Here is a 19,866-nt window from a genome sequence, read left to right as displayed (position 1 = left end):
TTTTGTGACGTGTGCCCCAAATCATATTGCAAACACACCAAAAAGTTATCTGTTATTAATGCTTGAACTATTCATTTTTAAACCGTTATTTTTAAAGTGATTTAATATTTATGTCTTATAGAGTGTCTTATAGAGTGACACATTGATTAGTATTGCTGCTTGGAGTCATGGTTTTATTCCGTACAATCTCCACGCACTCTTCTTGCTCTTTTGCTTTTCTCCCACAGTCAAATATCTACTTGTAGAATAATTGGCTTTGGATGACATTTACGTGTGTGTGTGTGTGTGTGTGTGTGTGTCAGTGTGTGTTTAGACTGTATAAATAAAGTTTAATAATAAAAAAATGAACAGGAAGTAACAACAAAAATTGGTTTAATGGGTTTAGTTTTCTCTTTATCTGTAGGTTCCTATGGGCAACATAACTAAAAGGGTTCATGTGGACCAAAACAATCCTGTGTGAAAATGCCCATTGTCTCCAGGGTTAAAAACTTTGCGCTGCCACGTCCTCCACTCTTTGTACTTGGAGTTGGAGCAGTCATTCCCTGGATTAAGAAAGAGGGAACTAGAATGAATGTAAAACAGCTGCTAATGTTCCCTTGCCAGGAAACTGAGAGACTATAATATTAAGATTTTTTTCTTTTTAAGAAAACCAGACTTTTATTACCTAGGAACTAGTCTGTCCTCTTTTAACCACTGGATTGCTAGAGGAAGGCTAATTGGCCTTGGTTATGTTTGGTATCTTTTGTATAACATCATTGAATTACCTATGCTAGGTTTATGCTGGTTAGGCTTGCATGGAGCAGAAAAAAGCAATGCAGTCCACTTTATTCTGATGACAGGTGAAAAAAGTCACCCAGAATCAGTGTTCAAACACTGAAAGCATCTGACCAATTTCAGCCAATCAGGCCATTCTTAAAGTCATGTGTGACCTGTGTTGCCATATGATTTGAGACCTTGTTTTTTTTATTTCCGCTGGTTTATATGTTTAACCAAGGAAAAAGCAAAACAGACCTTTTATATTAAGGAAAAACCATAACTTTTTTTTCTATGTACAAACATCAAAATGTATTCAACTTCAAACATCACTGTCAATCTGTAGCTCACAACCCTTGTGATGGCACAACACTTTTTATTTTTAAGGTGCACTTAACTGGAATGAGAGCAGCATTTTGTTGTAAATCTGCATCTCTTGAGCTTCCACATCCCCAGTAATGAAGTGACAGATAAAAATCCTCTCACCAATCAGATCATCATAATGTTTGCATTAGTAGTCGTGTTCTGATCTTGTGGGAGGCATTTATCTGTCTACTGGTGTGATTGTGTTACTGAGGACAGAGATGTATGTGACATGGTAAGGGATGTGAAGAGGGGGGGAATGGAAGCCAGAGGCAAGCCACTCACTGAGTGTTAGATAGTGGAAGTAGCATTGTCATCCAACAGCACAATGGTGATTGAAGCTACCGTCATATTCATGTAGGAATATTTGGTAACAAATGCGTCTCTATGTGAAACAAAGTATGTACATCCAACTTGTGTGAGTCTTTTGATTTTATAAAGTTTTTATCTCTAAAATAAAAAGTTCATTCTATGCCACAGCAATGCTCAACCAGCTGTCATATCTCTCTCTCTCTCCCCTTTTTTTATCCATCTACAGATCGACTTCCCTACTTCTGCTTTTGATGTGAAATTCACAAAGCCAGAAATTGAAGCTTTTAGTCCCAGATACGAGTTGTCTAGCTTGTCAGAGGACGACAGGAGCAAGTTGCGGGAAGCCATGCAGAAAGAGTCCTTATACTGGTGGGTGCCTGGATTCCATGACAAGAGGAGGGTTTGGGGAGGTCTGTAGTGAACTACATCTGCTGTTGAGTATAAGCCCTTAAACGAGAGCTGAACAATGTTTCATTACATTCAAACCACCCATTGATTTGGTAATTGTTAAAATCCATATTTATATTTCTTGGATAATCTGCCTATCTAAGGGTAGTCTGTTTCTAAATTGTATCAACAGCTGGAGAGCCTTATGGCTCAAGCTAGGTACGCACCTATGCAAAATTACTTCAGATGTGATTTCTGTAACCCTATCACCAATTTACCTTCAGATATGTGATCATCTTCTCTCATAACCATCTGCTGTAAACACATTGTTCCATTGTTGATCGTGATTTTTAGGAACATTATAAAACCAAATCTATAGATGTGATGTGTTTTGGTACGATAGAACATGATTGTGAGAGCGTACACACACATGCAATATCTGACCAAACGGTTGTTGATTGTGTGATCTGCACGGTAATTGCATATGTGTGTACCCAGCTCTACTGAGTAGAGCTGTTGTAGTGAATCAGAGCTAGAGAAGGGGCTAGAAGGCATTCTGGGGTTATCTTTTTAGGATCACCTTAAGACCAGTAGTCATGTTAAAGACAACATTAGTGTGTGTTTTATTTCCACTATAAGCACAAATATTTGCAAATCCTCTTCTTATCATGTGTGGGATGTAATTTTGATGATCAATAGAGCGAGCATCAGTAAGCTAGAGGAGGTGAGAAACTCTCTGCTTCCTGTATGTGGGAATCCTTAAAAAATGTGGTTATACGGTCACAAATGCCTAGTTATGCCCCTGCCTGTGTTATACTTGTTCGGAATTATTTTCTCTGGGCCAGACGTGAGATGCTGCCACCTTTTACCTAATTAGTGGTGAACTTAAGTATCATCAATGTTAACTTTTGCACTATGGTGACCTCTGAACTACCCTATCCATATCATGCCTGCGCCACAACTTCTTCTGATTCTCTGCACCATTCTCCCCACACTTCTCCAGTTCTTTACAAATGTACCCAAAAGCTGGCTACAGATGTCAAACGTTGGGCAGTTTGTGACATGTCATGGGTGTGATCTGAGTGTTACACACACTCCCATGCATTTAGCAGCTGTCTCATGGTAACTCAACACCCAGACAGCAAGAGAGAAGATTGTAACTTGGTTTCACAAAGACTTTGTCTTGATGACTGCAAAACCTGTAATTTAAAACTTCTGTGATATGGAGAATGACAAGTGATAGCTCAGACTTCCGGTCCCCAAGGAGCCACATTCCACTTTTGTTGACTTTGCGTTTAATATGTTTACATTTATGTATATTTGTGTATATTACAATCCCGGTCACTTTTACTGCTAAGCAGTTTGTCAGAGTTCATATGTTTCCACACACTTGTAGTCCTTGCTTTTTAAGGAATTCCTCTTATAAACAATGTTGTGGTTTAAGACTTTCAAAACATTATCAAGAATGTTGTCCCTTATTTAGTAACAGTCACTTCCCGGGAACTCTCCTTGTGAGATAACCTGTCAGTCATTTGCCAGTTGGTTTGTGGCCATTATCTGCAGATGTACATGAACACTGCCCTCTAGTGACAAATGGCATCTACTTACTTATTAGCAGAAGAATCCCAGCTATTCCTTGAATGTTGAAAAGCATATTCTATTTATATTCAGATCATATTTTCACTGTATTTTGCTATAAATACATATGTGGGCACATCTGCTCTTTATAAGTAAAGTCTTGGTTGTTTTTCATTTACTGACTTCACTAAAATATATGAAGACAAACTACTGTTCTCGGAAAACAAATGGAGTAATACTTCTGCCTACGTTAGTTGACTACTTTATTAGAAAATAGTTCTGTGATTCAAATAGCCTTAAATAACGATCCATTATCCCTTATGTGATTATTTATGGAAGATTTTTAAATGCCAAGCAGCCCGAGTGGGCATTAGAAGCATGTAAGTGAAGTAGCTATTATTGTAGACTGTGCTAGACCACTTTTGCAACTCCTGTCCATCCACTTCAAATACACAGACTATGCTGCGTGCACTACTGTTAGATGTACGCAGCTCCCCCTTCACGAGCAGAGCAATGTGAAGCAGGACATACCTCTGCAGTTGGGACTGCTCCATCAGAATCAGGCCATCTCTATCCTTCTTGTATTTGCAGCTTTCATTACCCACTACTGCTCATGTCTTCAGCTTAACTGCTACTTGTCTGAATCCTAGAATGTTGGGGCTGTGTTTGGAAACAGGATAGGTATATGAAATATGGAAAGCCTATTAATGAGTGTACAATCTAGACCTGCCTTACTTCAACCAGCCCCAACGATAAATCAATGTCACTTAAGTTTATTATTTAGCCCCCACCTGGAACCAGACCTCCAAATAGCATTCACATTTAGCCCTTTTTATCATCCAACTAACCCATTAAATTTATCGTATTCACAGTTAATATAGCTCTACTATATCCACAAACTCAGTCCCACATGCAATTATAGTCCCCAAGTCACCCCAGCATTAAATTAATAGTACCATCACCCAACATTTATATTGATAGGCACCACCATGACACCTCTATTATATTAAATATTATCTACCATCAAAAAAATAGCAGCCACCCTCATCCCACAAATAAATTAATAATTTCCACCCACCATAAATGATTAACCTCGACCCTCATCCCACCATTAAATTGGGTCAAATTCTGTAAAGTGAAATTCTTAGTGTAAAAAAAAAAAAGTTAAAATGTTTGTATTTTTTTTTTTTTGTATTACATTTTAAAGAATAACCTTTAATTTTTATGCATTTCATTGTAGGAAAACTTTTGATGTGAACAATTTGTTAAACCTTAATTTCACATGATAAAAACAGACTTTCACCATAGAATTCACAAACAAATGGTGATAACCAACTTTTTAAAAAATTTTAAACTCTTTATTTTGAAAGCAAACAAAAAAAGCTGTTAGATACAATAAACTGTGAGACATTAATACACAGTGTATCCTCTGAAGTTTGGTTATAAAAAAAAAAAAGAGGTAAAAGCAAGGTGGGCGGGATCAGAAAAGAGTAGGGGGGAAGGGAGTTGATGAGGAACAGGAAAAAAGTGGGAGGACAGACACTGATAACACAGGCATTGAAGGTAAAGGGATTCAAACTGTGAACAGGTGCAAACAGAGGGGCCACCGACTGTAGTAGGAACAAAAACCAACAATATTGTGGCACTTACCCAGAAAACACCGCTCCCAGCCTGGAGGATCCGTAGGCAGCTCAGGATCAATCTTGCGTGGAGGTCTGCAACTTCTGAAATGTGGGGCGGGGCAGGGGTGGATAAACAGCTACGACTTTCCCAAAGAAACCAAGGGCCATGACACGATCAAACTTGTGGGATTTGTCATGAAGGTAGCAGGTGAAGCTTTCCATACTTGCGACATGCCAGACATAGTTATGGAGGGGGGATTCCAATGGTTAGCTATCAGAGATTTTGTGGTGGCCAGAATATAGGAAATCAGCTTGTTAGATGAAGTGCTCTCGTCAGGTAGGGGGCGAGAGAGAAGGAAGGTCCAGGGGTCCTTAGATACCTATTGTTCAGAGATACAGTTAATGATTGAGAGGACCATCTTCCAGAAGGGGACTATGCACAGGTATGTCCACCAAAAGTGGAACAGCATACCTCTCTGACCACAGATCCGCCAGCAGCTCAGAGTAGACATGGGAAACATATTAGGAGAGGTTGTCAGATGTGTAGCACCACCTGTAGTATAATTTATAGACAGTTTCCTTAGTTTGCGTGCAGATTATGATTGTGGCAATCCCCTCTCTGACCTCACAGCAAGACTCATCCAGAGGGGGTCCCTCTCCCATTCATGCTTGTGGCGCCCTTGAGAGGTGAAAGTGGTGTCGATCAGCCAATTATACACCACTGAAATCATCCCTAAATGAGTGGAGATTGGAGACACAACCACTCAAAAAAAAGTAAGCGCCTGCAAGGTGTCAAGGGAGGACAGGGATATAGTGAAGTGACAGACCTGAAAAAATTCAAAGAAAAGGGGGTGAAATTGTTCAAACTTTTGATGAAAATCCGTCAGGAAAGCCAATTTCCAGTTGACAATGAGGTCAGAGACCACCTGTATCCTGGCTTAAATCCATTGTTTAAAATGTGGGAATGAAGTATTGGGGGGAAAAGTGAGGGTTGTTCCAAAGCGGTGTGATGGGTGAAATAGAAGTGGTCAGCTTGTATCTGCATTGGCATTTGTCCCAGAGGGAGAGGCAGAATTTGAGAGACTGGATGAAATGAGGCTGCGGGTGGTCAGTCCGTACTGGAAAGGCCCCAGTGGGAATATGAAGTGGACTCCTGTGAAATATGTCTCCAAGGCCATTCACGCAATAGTCTGGTAGGGATCATAAGCAGGGCCGGATTAAGGGAATGGAGGCCCCTGGGCTAAGGAGGCCTCCATTCCCCCGTGAGGGCCCCCCCCCCCCGTGATCCGAGCTGCCTGCACCCCCCCCCCCCCCCGGCACTTACATCCTTCCCCGGCGCGCTGTACGCTCTTTACTGAGGAGATCTCTTGAGAGTGAGACTCACGAGATCTCCTCAGTAAGGAGAATACAGCGCGCCAGAGAAGGACCGCAGTGAAAGTGCTCAGTAGCACTGATCGGGCTAGGGGCGCCCCCTCCCCCGAGCGATCAATACTGCTGCTGAGCACTTTCAAGGGCCCCCTGGATGCCATAGGCCCCTGGGCTGTAACCCAGTTAGCTCTATGGTTAATCCGTCTATGGTTAATTCGGCCCTGATCATAAGTGACTACCACCTGGTTCAGATGAGACACCAGATAATAAAACTTGATCTCCGGAAGCCTCTACCCCTTGGGCCCTGGAGTTTTTAAGGACCGTTACAGAAATTCTAAGGGTTTTGCTATGCCAAATGAACAAAAAAGAAGATTGAAAATCCTGAAAAATGGTGTCAGGTTCATCTTAACGCCAATGATCCTCCCCCAGCCATGAGATGATATAGCCCTGCCTTGCTTGATCCGAGCAAAGAGATGGGGAAAATTTGCTTGGTACAGCCAGTCATATGAGGAAGTCGATTCAACTTTTTAAGATGGATGTTTAGAACTTGCAATCAAGGCAGTGAAATATTATTTGTTCAATAGCAGAAGACCATAAAGGCAGGCAGAAATGTATGTACAAGCCATTAACGAATTACACTTTATGAAGTTTTCCAACTTCTCATGGATCAGGTTCTAATTCGAATTAACAAAATCTGCTTACAAGAGCATCTGGTGTTGTAAACTCTGGTAAATTTGAGAGATTTTATTATGAGACATTTGATCTCCCCATGCTCGGCCATTCACTGTTCAGGGCTGTTATGTCTTCTTGCTCTACTAGTATTGTATTTTAGTATTTCTTTGTTCATTATTGAGTATAGTGTTTCATTATCGTCACTTTAAAACACATGACATGAAGTAGTTTCCTCTCCATGCTCAAGTGATCTGGGTTATTAACAGTATAATATGATGTGACAATTTATGTAGATGCAATATGGCATTGTGACTTGGGTCAAACTAGGGAAAGATTGTAAGTATTTATCATGCAGTGAATTACATTTCCTTGTGTTTTCTTGGTTTTCAGGCTGACAGACGTGGATAAGAAAAGATTGTGGGAGATGCGTTATTACTGTCACTCTGAGATTAGCTCCCTTCCATTGGTGTTGGCCAGTGCACCTAATTGGCAGTGGGCATGTCTGCCAGACATCTACGCTCTACTGGGCCAGTGGACCCATATGAAACACCAGGATGCCCTGGGTCTGCTTCATGCCACGTATGTACAAGATAAACCCCAAGCAGGCACCAGATTTAGTCTGCCTTATCAATGAAGTTTGGCTACTAGTTCTAAAATATTCATTCTGTTCTGACTCACTTTATTTTTAACCAGATTTCCAGATCAAGAAGTGAGACGTACAGCTGTGCAGTGGATTGATTCCATATCTGATGCTGAGCTTCTGGATTACCTTCCACAGCTTGTGCAGGTGATCTGATTCCCACTCTCTAGTTGATGCTAAACCAGGCAGTATTTTAGTCAAAAATGGAACATTCAGTTTAATGAAAGAGGTAGTTCTAAAGTAGTAGGAGGTTGGGCTTTGATGTAACATTCGCAATTTTAGTTTTTTGGATGCATCTCCCAAGAGTGGAGAGTAGGTGGGCTGGGACGACCATCTAGGTACATTGATGGAAAACCAAACAATCTTTAGCGTGCGCCCACTGAGGTTTTTTTTAAATATATTCACAAAGCATTAACATTATCGGTTGACAAAATTAAAGGAGGCTACTAACAAGTGATCAGTGATCAATGCTATAACTGTAATAGCTAGATACAAGTGATTAAGGGAGTGAAAGTATAGAGCAGGCCTGGCCAACCTTTGGCTCTCCAGGTGGTGTGAAACTACAAGTCCCAGCATGCCCTTCCAGTTATCGACTGGCTATCGACTGGAAAAGCATTCTGGGGCTTGTAGTTTCACAACACCTGGAGAGCCACATGTTGGCCAGGTCTGCTATAGAGACTCATTTAGAGTTACTGGCAAATCCAGCAAAGGATGTCAGGCCTGCACCTGAACAAACCATGTTGCGAGTTAACTGTTAAGTATAAATGGAATTTTTATGGCATGTTGGGAAAATACTGCCTTGATTTGCATGTAGCAAATACTTGCTACAAGCTTTATTTTTACACCACAATTAGAGAAGAGCTAGGACGCTCCCCACTCCTAAATCTGTCTGCCAAGTTTAAATTTGCTTCCCCACCCTCTATAGTGCAACATGGTTTTGTCAAGGTGCAAAATTGCATAGTGTATATTTATTATAGCATAGTACTAATTTTACAATATGCTTGTAAATCCCCTTGGAGAATGTTTTGAAATGTTTGAGTGTGTTTTTTTTTATTATTATTATTTTAATACCTCTATCTCTCGTTTCTTTACAAATCAGGCTTTAAAATATGAGTGTTACCTGGATAGCCCACTTGTCAGGTTCCTACTGAAAAGAGCCATTTGTGACCTTAGGATCACTCACTACTTCTTCTGGTGAGTTTAAAATATATATATGTGTGTATGTGTATATATGTATTTTGATATTGTATATAGTTATGTTGAAAATATAAATACAACACACAGGTTGTTAAAGGATTGTCTGAAGGATTCTCAGTTCAGTATTCGCTATCAGTACCTGCTTGCTGCTCTCCTTTGCTGTTGTGGAAAAGGTCTGAGAGAGGAGTTCGATCGTCAGTGCTGGCTGGTGAACACACTAACTAAATTGGCTCAGAAGGTCCGAGAGGGAGCTCCATCAGCCAGACCAGTAAGTGTTAGGGACTGATTTTTATACTGAACTACCATATTAGGCATGCTGGGTGTTTTTTTTTCTATAAGATGTTAAAGAGCAAATGTTCCTTTTAAAGCATTCCTTATCACCAGTTAATGTCCGCTTTCCACCACTATTGTGACAATTAGATAAGTGAGTCCTTCGTCTGGAACCCTTATTTTTAACATATATCCACCTCAGGTTGGGGGCAAACTGAAATCTGTCATAGGATGTGTGTAGCAAATATAGAAACAGATTTGGCAGGAGTTACTGCAGCCAGCCAATAAGGTGCTGTGTTTAATTTACACCTCCCCCAAGGCAGGCTTCAATGTTGTCCTCTGGCTTCAGTCCTCCAGCATCAAAGCTTGGGTCTTCCAACTTTTGCATCCAGCCTCTAGACTTCAAAACTGTGGGCTCTGATAATTAAACTGCCCCAAGGAGGGAACATGCACCAAACTGCTTGATTGAAGGATTAGGGTAGAGCACGGGGGTTGGGTATATTCCTAAAAGTTATACACACTCCCTACTGTAAGCAATAATATCTTCTGACAGAGATCAGAGGCAGAACTTTTAAAAGAGGAGGAAGTGTCGTAGAGGGGGCATCTGATTGTTTGTGAGCTCTCAAGCATGTCAAAAGCAGGGCTTTTACAAAAGGGAAAGTGCACATCCCCATTAAGTGGCCAACTCTATTTGTGTTGTTTTTGGGCTGGAGGGTGCACGAGTGTGTAAAATGTATAATGGGTATATGCTGTAGGGCATTACTATATATATGTAGCGGTGATTCTCTTGTACAGGAAATCCTGAAGAATGGTTTAGAGGATGTCAAGCAGTTCTTCGCTCTGAATGGATCATGCCGTCTCCCGCTGAGCCCCAGTCTCCTTGTGAAAGGCATTGTTACACAGGTATGTTTTCATTTCTCTTTAGCTTTCCAAGCATAGATGTTGGCCAAGCAGCTCAATGGACTTCTGTCTATTATCCATGTCACATGATTAACAAACCATGCATTCTCATTAACCTTAATTCAGTAATGAAATTGGTTTGATGCTCAGTAGTAAAGCAACAGTACCTTTTATAAACCTGCTCCACATAGTTTGTTCTCAGCAAATGTTTGTACTTTAAGACTCATTAATAGTAATTTACGAGAAAAAAATCCTTATGTTCAGATTAATACATTAGATTATATTACAGTGTTTTATTTTAAATGCAACTGCATAACAGTCCCAGAAATAGAAGTTAAAGCTCTCTTTTTACTAGTGGCTCTTATTTACCTCCTATCTGCACAAGCTGTCATTACCTAGCTACATAAACTGTGACTTAGCTGTTTATTTGCTTTGAGGTTGCCCACCCATTGTGGTTGCACACTACCAGCAACGATAGGCTGGAGATTGCTGGCAGAGAGAGAGCCTAGGAATTCTATGGGTTGGTATGTATTTAGTAATGGCAGGTTCTAATGGAAGTTATTGCTAATATAATCAGGAACCATGTTTATTCCATCCTCTAACCACCACCAAAAAAACCAGACTGTGAATTATGGCACAACTTCAAATTATACACAGGGGATCTCTTATAATCCTGATTAGCGGTGCTCTAAGTCTCCTCCATATATGCAAGACAGGGACAGAGGGGAAGAGGAGACCAGTGTAATAAATTCTAGAGTCTTTTTGTTCATAAAAGTACTTTATTAAACTTGCATATAAAACAAATTAATATGATATATTTACAAAAGATTACTAAGCAGCATATAATTCCCCATTTGGGATGTGTTGGGTTCCTACCAGAAAGTCGTTTATTCAAAGGCAGGTGTTGATAGCATTGTGTAAGAATTGCCTGGGTTCGTAATCTTCTCTTTCCTAAGAATGCCAATCAGTCGCCACTCTCCTAGTGTATACAACAAACGAGTGCCAGTGTATTCTCCCATCAACGCATTTCAACCAGTAACTAGGGGCTATCACCGTCACCAGCTAGAATAGTCTGAGAACGCTTGCATCTTCTGCCCTCCAGTACTGGTGATCACATTCCAGTAATGGTGGAGAATCCCCTACAGAATACATCCCCTCTAAACACTATTCCATCCATGTCATCCAGCAAAAGCCAGTTGCTAATCATTTACCTGCAAATGCCGTGCAATAATCGGTTGTGTTTTTGTGCTGCCAGGGCTGTTCACACTTCAACTCGAATGCTGTGCCTCTAAAGCTTACCTTCCAGAACGTGGACCCACTGGGAGAAAACATCCCCATCATATTTAAGGTATCTTCCCTCAACCATGTGATGGGTAAAATGGAGACATAATTATTTCATTTTAGATTTTAGAGATCTAAAACCGTGCACAAAATGCTCAATTCTTATGAGTCAGCTTTGCAAGTTAATCAATACAAAAATAATAATACAAAATAAAATAAAATCTTTGTGTTTTCTTTTGTAAAGTTAAGACTCAAAGTCTTGCCTGGGAATTTTGCACTGGAACATTTGCAACATTTGCAACTGCATGTAATATGAGCTTCCCAGTCTCTGAGATATTGAGGAAGACATATAAAGATGGCGCACAAAAGGTACATTAGTTGAGTGTTTTCATCCACAGCCATTTTGGATGAAGAATTGGTTGTGTTGCAAAATCCTCAACTAACCTTGAGCCCAACTCTATAACCAGTCTCCTCACATTTATAGCTGCTCTAACCATGCATTTGTTTATAAAGATCTGTGATACTCCGAGCCAGGGTTGAGGGCTTCTCTGTGATATTATCTGTGATATTTAAATAATCGGTAATAACTGTTGTACATTGTGCTGCAGCTTTGATGCGTTCTATTGGACACATTTCAACAATGTGAAACTTACACAGATTTTTTAAACTTGTCTTCTGTGTGTTAGCCCTCACACCAATAAAATTGAATAAATGGAAAATGTCAATTGATCATTTAGTTTAAAATGTTTGAAAACCATAAAGTTGTGAATGAGTTTTGATGGCAGCCATTTTGTTCGCACTATGGCAGCGAAAATCGTAAGTACGGGGTTTCTGTTATTATGGAAATCGGACACAACCTGGTCAGGACAGGGCTGGAGTCTCTCTATGGGCAGGGGCAGAAAAGATCAAATAAGATTTTAGTGTATATTAATGTGGTAAACATTTTATTTTCTATTGAAATTCATTTTAAAATAGCGTCAGTCTTTTTTTTCCCCCATTATTGGCAGGAATCTTAGAAGCCCGTTCAATATACTGGAACTTGTTTAACAATCCCCTGCATGTCCTTCCAGTCAGTGACTGTCAGAGCATGCTGGACCATCTATTTCCACAATGAACGCACTGGTGCCGGTCTGTTCATTTGTTGAACAACTATGGATCCTGTTTTTTGAATTATGGACTATGCACAGCTTTTTAAGTTTTGATTTACTTATTGTGAATTGAGTGCATCCTCATGTACATTTTTGTATATATGTATCATAGTTGCCTACTCTCCCGGAATGTCCGGGAGACTCCCGAATTTTTGTGAGTTCTCCTGGACTCCCGAGAGAGCAGGCAAAAATCCCGGATCCAGATGACCTCGCTGTTGAAGATGGTGGGGGCGGGGCTAAACACGTCATCGTGGCCCCGCCCCCTGCTTCGGTTGGCTAAAATAGCTAAGTCGATTGACAGGGGGCGAAGCCTAACGGCTGCCCCGGTGTGGCCATGCCCCTCAGCGCACCCCCTCCCGGACAGATGCCTCTAAAAGTAGGCAAGTATGGTGTGTATATGTATATATAAAAATAATATTTCCCTGAAAAGGTGACAAATAAACTTAGTTAATAAAACTTTTTCTTCCCCTGCCAGTGTGGAGATGACCTTCGGCAGGACATGTTGACCTTGCAGATGATTCGCATCATGAATAAAATTTGGATTCAAGAGGGTCTAGATATGCGCATGGTGATTTTCCGCTGCTTCTCCACAGGCCGGGGACGAGGTACCTATAATTCACCACTGTTTCTAACAGTCTGGAGTTGAAAAGAAATGGTATATATGGAGGTATTCTGGCTATGTATTGAGGTGTCAGGTTATATAGCAGTATATAGGAGTATGTGAGGCTGTATAGCAGTATATAGGAGTATGTGAGGCTGTTTGCTATTCTGACTGTGTGGTGGCCTGCACTTCTGTGTGGAAGTATACTGGCTATGTGGTTGTGTGTGAGGCTAAATGGAGATATATTGACACTTTTTACTATATATCATTTTTACATGATGTTACATCATCATCATCACCATTTATTTATATAGAGCCACTTATTCCGCAGCGCTGTACAGAGAGAACTCACTCACATCTGTCCCTGCCCCATTGGGGCTTACAGTCTAAATTCCCTAACACAAACACACACAAGCAGACAGACACACAGACTAGGGTCAATTTGTTAGAAGCCAATTGACCTACCAGTATGTTTTTGGAGTGTAGGAGGAAACTGGAGCACCCGGAGGAAACCCACGCAAACACAGGGAGAACATACAAACGCCACACAGATAAGGCTATGGTCGGGAATTGAACTCATGACCCCAGTGCTGTGAGGCAGAAGAGCTAACCACTAAGCCACCGTGCTGCCCCTTACATGCAACTATTCACCTCCTGTGCTGCATATATAAGTGTGTGTATACCTTGCTAAAGCAAGGTTAAAATTACAAGTGTCTTTGTAAAACTCAATAAAAAATATTTATTCCCCAAAAAATAAATTTCAATTTGCACTAATTTTACCTCTTGCTCTGTAATGTTAACTTGTTCCCAACAAACTCATTGCAAAAAGAAAAAACTATTAAGCTGTCGGAGTCTGTGGAAGGTAGAATTGTAGTGAGGAGGACCTAGGAGAAAGGCAGTTTCTGCCACTTTAGTGTTCGTATCAGAAGCTTGCGCTACAATTCCCAACATGCCCAATGCCCAATTGTCTTGTTAAATGAAAATTTAGACCTGGGGGTAAATGTATTAATGTCCGGATTCTTCAACTCCGGCGAGTTCGGCGTCTTCAGCGCTTAAATTTAAAGCGGCGCTGTCTTCTAAAGGGAAGTTTCCCTTTGCATGATTGCAGCAAAATTAAAATAAAATAAATAAAACAAGGTGTCTGTTCTGTTGCTCTCTGAACACTGCCATCTTTGCCCAAGGCAAACCTGAAGTTCAGAGAAGGTTTTAAATATTAGTTCAGTATTATGCAGTATTAAGTCTTTAAGTAAAATTACTGTACTTTTGGTTGGACAATAAACCAGTGAAAATGATGCTTTCAATTAAATATATTGATGGTCTGAAACTGAGATTCATACAATTTCTTTATAACTGTGTAAGATGTGTAATACCATTATTGTCCTCTGAAGTCGTATAAGTGACAAATTGTTATCAAAGTTGTTTGTCCTCATACTGCGTGTCCCATTCACCTATGTAGATCCAAGTACATAGTTTGATGTCCATTCTTACAGGTATGGTTGAGATGATCCCATCTGCAGAAACCCTGAGGAAGATCCAGGTGGAGCATGGAGTGACTGGCTCGTTTAAAGACCGACCACTAGCTGTCTGGTTAAAAAAGCACAATCCCACAGAGGATGAGTATGACAAGGTGATGTGACATGATCTGTTCTGGAACAGACCTCTCTAGGACCTGAGAAGAAATAAGCCTGTGCTCTGCTAATCCCATACTCTATATGATACCAGCTGCATGGCAGTATGAACGCCCTATATGTATACAAAAGACAGTTGTTGTCAGCGCTCATCCTTAATATTGCATATATGTGTGTATCTAGCAAAGTGAAAACATGAGGTATTGGTTCAAATGTTGATCAAAACATTTAAGCCTGCATCCATGCAGGCCCTACACTGACCTACATGATTCAATCACCATTAAAATGCAGTTTAAATCAGATGCACTCACCTCCCACCTCTCTAGTTACCTGCCTATGATTACAGCATGAGGTTTCCAAAGCCCATTCTGCCATCTCAATCCCTGATTCCTAATAGTTTGAATCTAGCATTGGGTGTTATAGAAGGTTACAAGTTAAGTTAAAGCAGCAGTCCCATGAAAAAATGAGCTGTGTTTTTTTTTTTTTTTAACATAAACCACTGTAGCAGGCTAGAAGAAGAATGTTGGTATTTACTTTGTGTCCTTGGTTTGTTTAATCAAGTTCCTGTTAATGATGTGTAATTCTGTGATGGACTACCATGGCAACCACAGTGTCTCAGTGCTGGTCTGCCTCAGGCGCATATCTGTGCAAAAACCTAAAAATAAATAGTTTTTCCCCTATTGATGATATAAAAAAGAAGTTAATAAAAACACACACAAACACACAAAATACTTTATTATTAGCCCACAAACTTAGACCAAGCTTTTCAAAACTATCTATCTAATATTCCCACAAACGTTATAAGTCACAATCATTTTTAGTTTATTTTGCTTATTTTTCCCTTTTTAATACCCATAAATTCAAAATATGTTCACTCAACTATTGCATCAAAAGAAAGCCTGATCTGTCCAGAAAAAAAGTCAAAATACAAAATCTACATAATTAGAAATATAGTTAGAATAATATAAATAATATAGTATAATAATATTCCCGGGGAAACTGATGCATTGCACAAATGAGAATATGGCGTGACTGCATGAGGTGTAATATCGGCACCCACACTGACAGTAAAAGGATTGATGACCTCCTTTTCTTAGCGTCCTTCTATAACCACATTTAAGTGCCCAAGCACAGGAAGATCTGCAAGGAAAAAACAAATGAATATAGTATACCTATTTCTTCATCAAACACCTTATATGTCATTAACCATGGCAATGTTTTCATTGCACAGGCAGTGGAGAATTTCATCTACTCGTGTGCGGGGTGTTGTGTAGCCACCTATGTGCTCGGGATCTGTGATCGACACAACGACAACATCATGCTGAAGACCAGTGGCCACATGTTTCACATAGACTTCGGCCGCTTCCTGGGGCATGCACAAATGTTTGGTAACATAAAACGGTGAGTGCATATAACATATATGTGTCTCTTATTTGAAATCACATGCAAGCCAAAAATGTGTACATGCACTCTGTTATTTTAATGCTTAGCACAAAGTGTCCAAAATACCATATGTGAAATCACTATTTATTTCTATTACACTTGAACGAGACACAAGCGAAATACCATGCACTTGAAGTGAAAGCCTCCATGTAGGCTTCATGTGTTTTACACAAGAAATGTAGAAAAACAGAGCGTACATGAGAACAATACACCCGTGCAGCTGAGTTTTATCCATTCTATAACAAAAGTACCTTTTTTGTGTCACTGCAGGGATCGTGCCCCTTTTGTCTTCACATCGGACATGGCCTATGTTATAAATGGAGGAGACAAGACTTCCAGCCGCTTCCATGACTTTGTAGATTTGTGCTGCCAGGCGTATAATCTCATCCGCAAGCATACTCACCTTTTTCTCAACCTGCTGGGATTAGTAAGCTACTCATGTTAATACCAACACAACTAGAAGGATAGATGTATTCTACTTAATGGAAATCAAGTCCATTGATTATTGTTATTGCAGTTTAATTTACTGTACAAGATGAGACATTTCACATTTACAATCAACTATTCTATGTTGTTAAAAAGGGGTCTGGGACCACCAACAGAGAGTGAAGGAGGGAGCTGGTTAGTGAGCCTGGGAAACTGATGGCGGTACGGGTCCTGATTATGTCATTAGTAGCACCTGGGACCTTTGCTCTGTTGCTTGTTTATTGCTATGGGGAAGGGCCACTTTGATTTGTTAAGTGTCAGACAGGAAACAGTACAAATATGAAAATATTGGAATGCTGAGAGCTATCTGCTAGATGTTACCAACATCTTTCAGTGGCTCTTCCCTTTTATCAATGCACAAATGGCAGAGTGGGGCTTGGTTTGAGTCGGTGACTTTTCATAGGAGGGGTTATACCAGGCAGAAGACTATAGATCTGCTATATACTAGCCACCACAATAGTGGTCTGCTGTACACTAACCAGCAAATGAAGGTCTGCTATACAATAGCTTGGAGATCTGTTTCATATACTAGCTACCACAATTGAAGCCTGCTGTATACTAACCACCATATGAGGGTCTGCTATACACTAAAATGGAAGTCTGCATTATATACTGGCCACTCTAGTGGAGGTCTGCTGTATATACTACTTGAGGTCGGAGATCTGCCTTATATACTAGCTGTTAGATTGGAAGTCTGCTTATATACTAGCCAGTAGATCTGCTATAAATACTAGCCACCAAGACTTTGCTTTGTATGAGGGCTCTGTTTTGTAGTCCCCAGAGTGAGCGGGTGAGCAGGAACTGTCCTGATTATCAAACTGTTTGGGCAGCAAGATTTCTGAAGTTGGCCCTGAAGGGTATCTGTTAATATTATGCTATATAATAGAAAGCTTTGATGATGCATGAGATATAATCAAAGGTTTCCATGTTCCGTACTGCATGTTACAGCTGTATTTTGTTACTTTGGAGCTGAGCTTTTCAAAGTATTGCATTTCCATCATATAATTATTGAAATATTAGTTCTTGACTTTATGCCTAATCTGTGTTTGTCTTGCTTTTAGATGCTGTCGTGTGGGATTCCAGAATTGTCTGACCTGCAGGATTTGAAGTATGTCTACGATGCTCTGCGCCCACAAGATTCCGAGGCCGATGCCACCACCTATTTTACCCGGTGATTAGAGAGATAAACACACTATATTGTTGTGTTGCTCTTGTAGACAGAAGAGCATTGACTGATATGCTGAGAGTGCAATGCAATATTGGAATTATTAATACGTTTAACTAGAATATAAGTATACCAATCGGGGTGTTCCTGCAACTGATGTACTGGCGCAGTGGCAGGTGGCGTTAAATCTGCACTGCCACCTACTATAACATTTTACTAACATGCCCTTCCCCTTACTGGAGCTCCGGCTCATTGGGAGCATTTACCATTTTAAAATAAGGCTTCCTCTTCCCTCATGCATATAGCCGCCACAGAACTCCAGCTATTGGGATGAGCACGTTTCTAAATTTCTTCTCAGTAAGTTGTAGTGCAGCTTTATAGTAGTAGTGGCAGGAAAGACAGCATACTTTATCTCCCTATCCTGCTGCTTCTCTATGAATGGTGAGGGGAGATGACCAGGCTGGGGGGCAGGAGGCGAGGTGAAAACCTTGTACCTGTCCCCATCATGGTGCCGCCTAAGAGCCATGATAACAATGCTCATTTATCAGACATTAACACTTTGAGAAAGAAAGAACTAAAAAAATTGTGAGGGATGTAATAAGAGATGCTATTGACATATATTTTATAAAGAATTTCTCTTTCATCCGGTCTGGGGGACACTGCTTACCATGGGTTGTGGAGGGGAGCTTGGGAGTTGGCACATAACTAGTTAATTTTAGTACTGCTGGCAAACCCCTCCCCTCTACAATCCCCCTGCCTCTTCCTGTCCAGTTTTTTTTAGGTGCCCTGGAGTTGGGCAGCCTTTTTGTTTAGTGCTTAGTTTAATGTTAAGAAATTTTCTTTTTTCTTTTATCTTTTTACTTTTTTCAGGTGGCAGCGATGGAGTGTGTTCTACTATAGAGAACACACTCACAGCTCGGCAGCGCAGGCATTCCCCTGTCAGCTGAGAGCCAGCGGTTCTCACTGACAGGGACTGAAGTACAAAGTGCCTGATTGAAGGGAGTGACAAGCGGTCTCATGGACCGCTGCACTCCTATAGCCTCCCCGATAACCGGCGCTGCCATTACAGGCATAGAGCGCCGGTTATCGGATAATGAAAATGGCGGCGGCCATCTTGGATTTCGGCTGCAGCGCCGAGGAGAAAGGGGCAAAACCAAGATTCCCGCCTCAGACATAGGAGGGGGGGCGTCGGAGACCTTCCGCTGCGGAGACCTCTGTCCTAGAGGTCTCCACCACTCTGCCACGATTATGCAAGTTCTTTTGGAGTTTTTGAGGAGAAGAACATGGAAAAGAACTATAGGAAGAGGGAGCTAATACATAGAGTTCCCCCTCTCCTTACAGAGAGAGAGATGGTCTTTCCCAGGTCTTTTGGTGCCAGCACAAGCCCGGGAAGAGGAACAGAGCTGAGGAGAAAACACAGACTGCTGTCAGATCTTCTCCCCTTGGTGGCCCTTGGGCTAAGTATCACCTTTAATTACACACATATCTGATGTTGTAATACTGGGCTAGCAGGTTTACACTATAGCCTCCTGCTAGCCATAGATATTTTTGGTGTTTACTAATTGCAAGTACAACTTTTAGAAATATATCAGTTGATTACTTGGTATTACTCTGTTCATTACATATTTTTCTCTCCCTCTCTCTCTCTCTATTATCTATCTGTATATTCAGCTAGATTTTTGTTTAGTCTGTGTGCTTGGTGTGCCTTCCTTTATAAATATGACAGATAAGGGAAAGGGCCCTACGTCAAAATATTTCACATATTCTAAATGTAATGTTACATTACTATGTGCCCAGAGGGACCCGTTGGCGCTCTGCACGGCATGTGAAGCAGAGGCTTCCACTGCACAGACACAGCAGTTTTCAGTCTCACCGTCGGTGGAACCAGCCTGGGTAACCTTCCTTACAGTCTGTTAGCTCTTTAGCTCAAATGGTCCTTCAGTCTAACCAGTTGCTGACTACTGTGGCAACTTCGGTGACTAGTAATGCTAATACGCAGTTAGACCTCCCGGCTTCCTCAGGTTCTAGTGCTTTGAGTTTGCCGGGACCATC

General features: G+C 40.9%; 1 protein-coding gene across 2 annotated transcripts in view; it reads left to right on the top strand.

Moving 5' to 3' along the window:
• The window catches only part of PIK3C2B (phosphatidylinositol-4-phosphate 3-kinase catalytic subunit type 2 beta), a 114,730-nt gene that overhangs the window by 75,402 nt on the left and 19,462 nt on the right, over positions 1–19,866 (top strand). For both annotated transcript variants that reach the window (XM_075196085.1, XM_075196084.1), the window contains exons 15-26: positions 1,655–1,797; positions 7,446–7,634; positions 7,749–7,842; positions 8,795–8,889; positions 8,980–9,160; positions 9,958–10,065; positions 11,318–11,410; positions 12,967–13,096; positions 14,583–14,719; positions 15,952–16,121; positions 16,434–16,590; positions 17,711–17,820. In XM_075196085.1, the coding sequence (XP_075052186.1) occupies positions 1,655–1,797; positions 7,446–7,634; positions 7,749–7,842; positions 8,795–8,889; positions 8,980–9,160; positions 9,958–10,065; positions 11,318–11,410; positions 12,967–13,096; positions 14,583–14,719; positions 15,952–16,121; positions 16,434–16,590; positions 17,711–17,820 (1,607 nt within the window). The remainder of the gene's footprint in view (positions 1–1,654; positions 1,798–7,445; positions 7,635–7,748; positions 7,843–8,794; positions 8,890–8,979; positions 9,161–9,957; positions 10,066–11,317; positions 11,411–12,966; positions 13,097–14,582; positions 14,720–15,951; positions 16,122–16,433; positions 16,591–17,710; positions 17,821–19,866) is intronic.

Source organism: Mixophyes fleayi, chromosome 2 (genome assembly GCF_038048845.1).
Source record: "Mixophyes fleayi isolate aMixFle1 chromosome 2, aMixFle1.hap1, whole genome shotgun sequence".
NCBI classification, from domain to species: domain Eukaryota; kingdom Metazoa; phylum Chordata; class Amphibia; order Anura; family Limnodynastidae; genus Mixophyes; species Mixophyes fleayi.
This window is presented reverse-complemented; position numbering and strand designations above follow the sequence as displayed.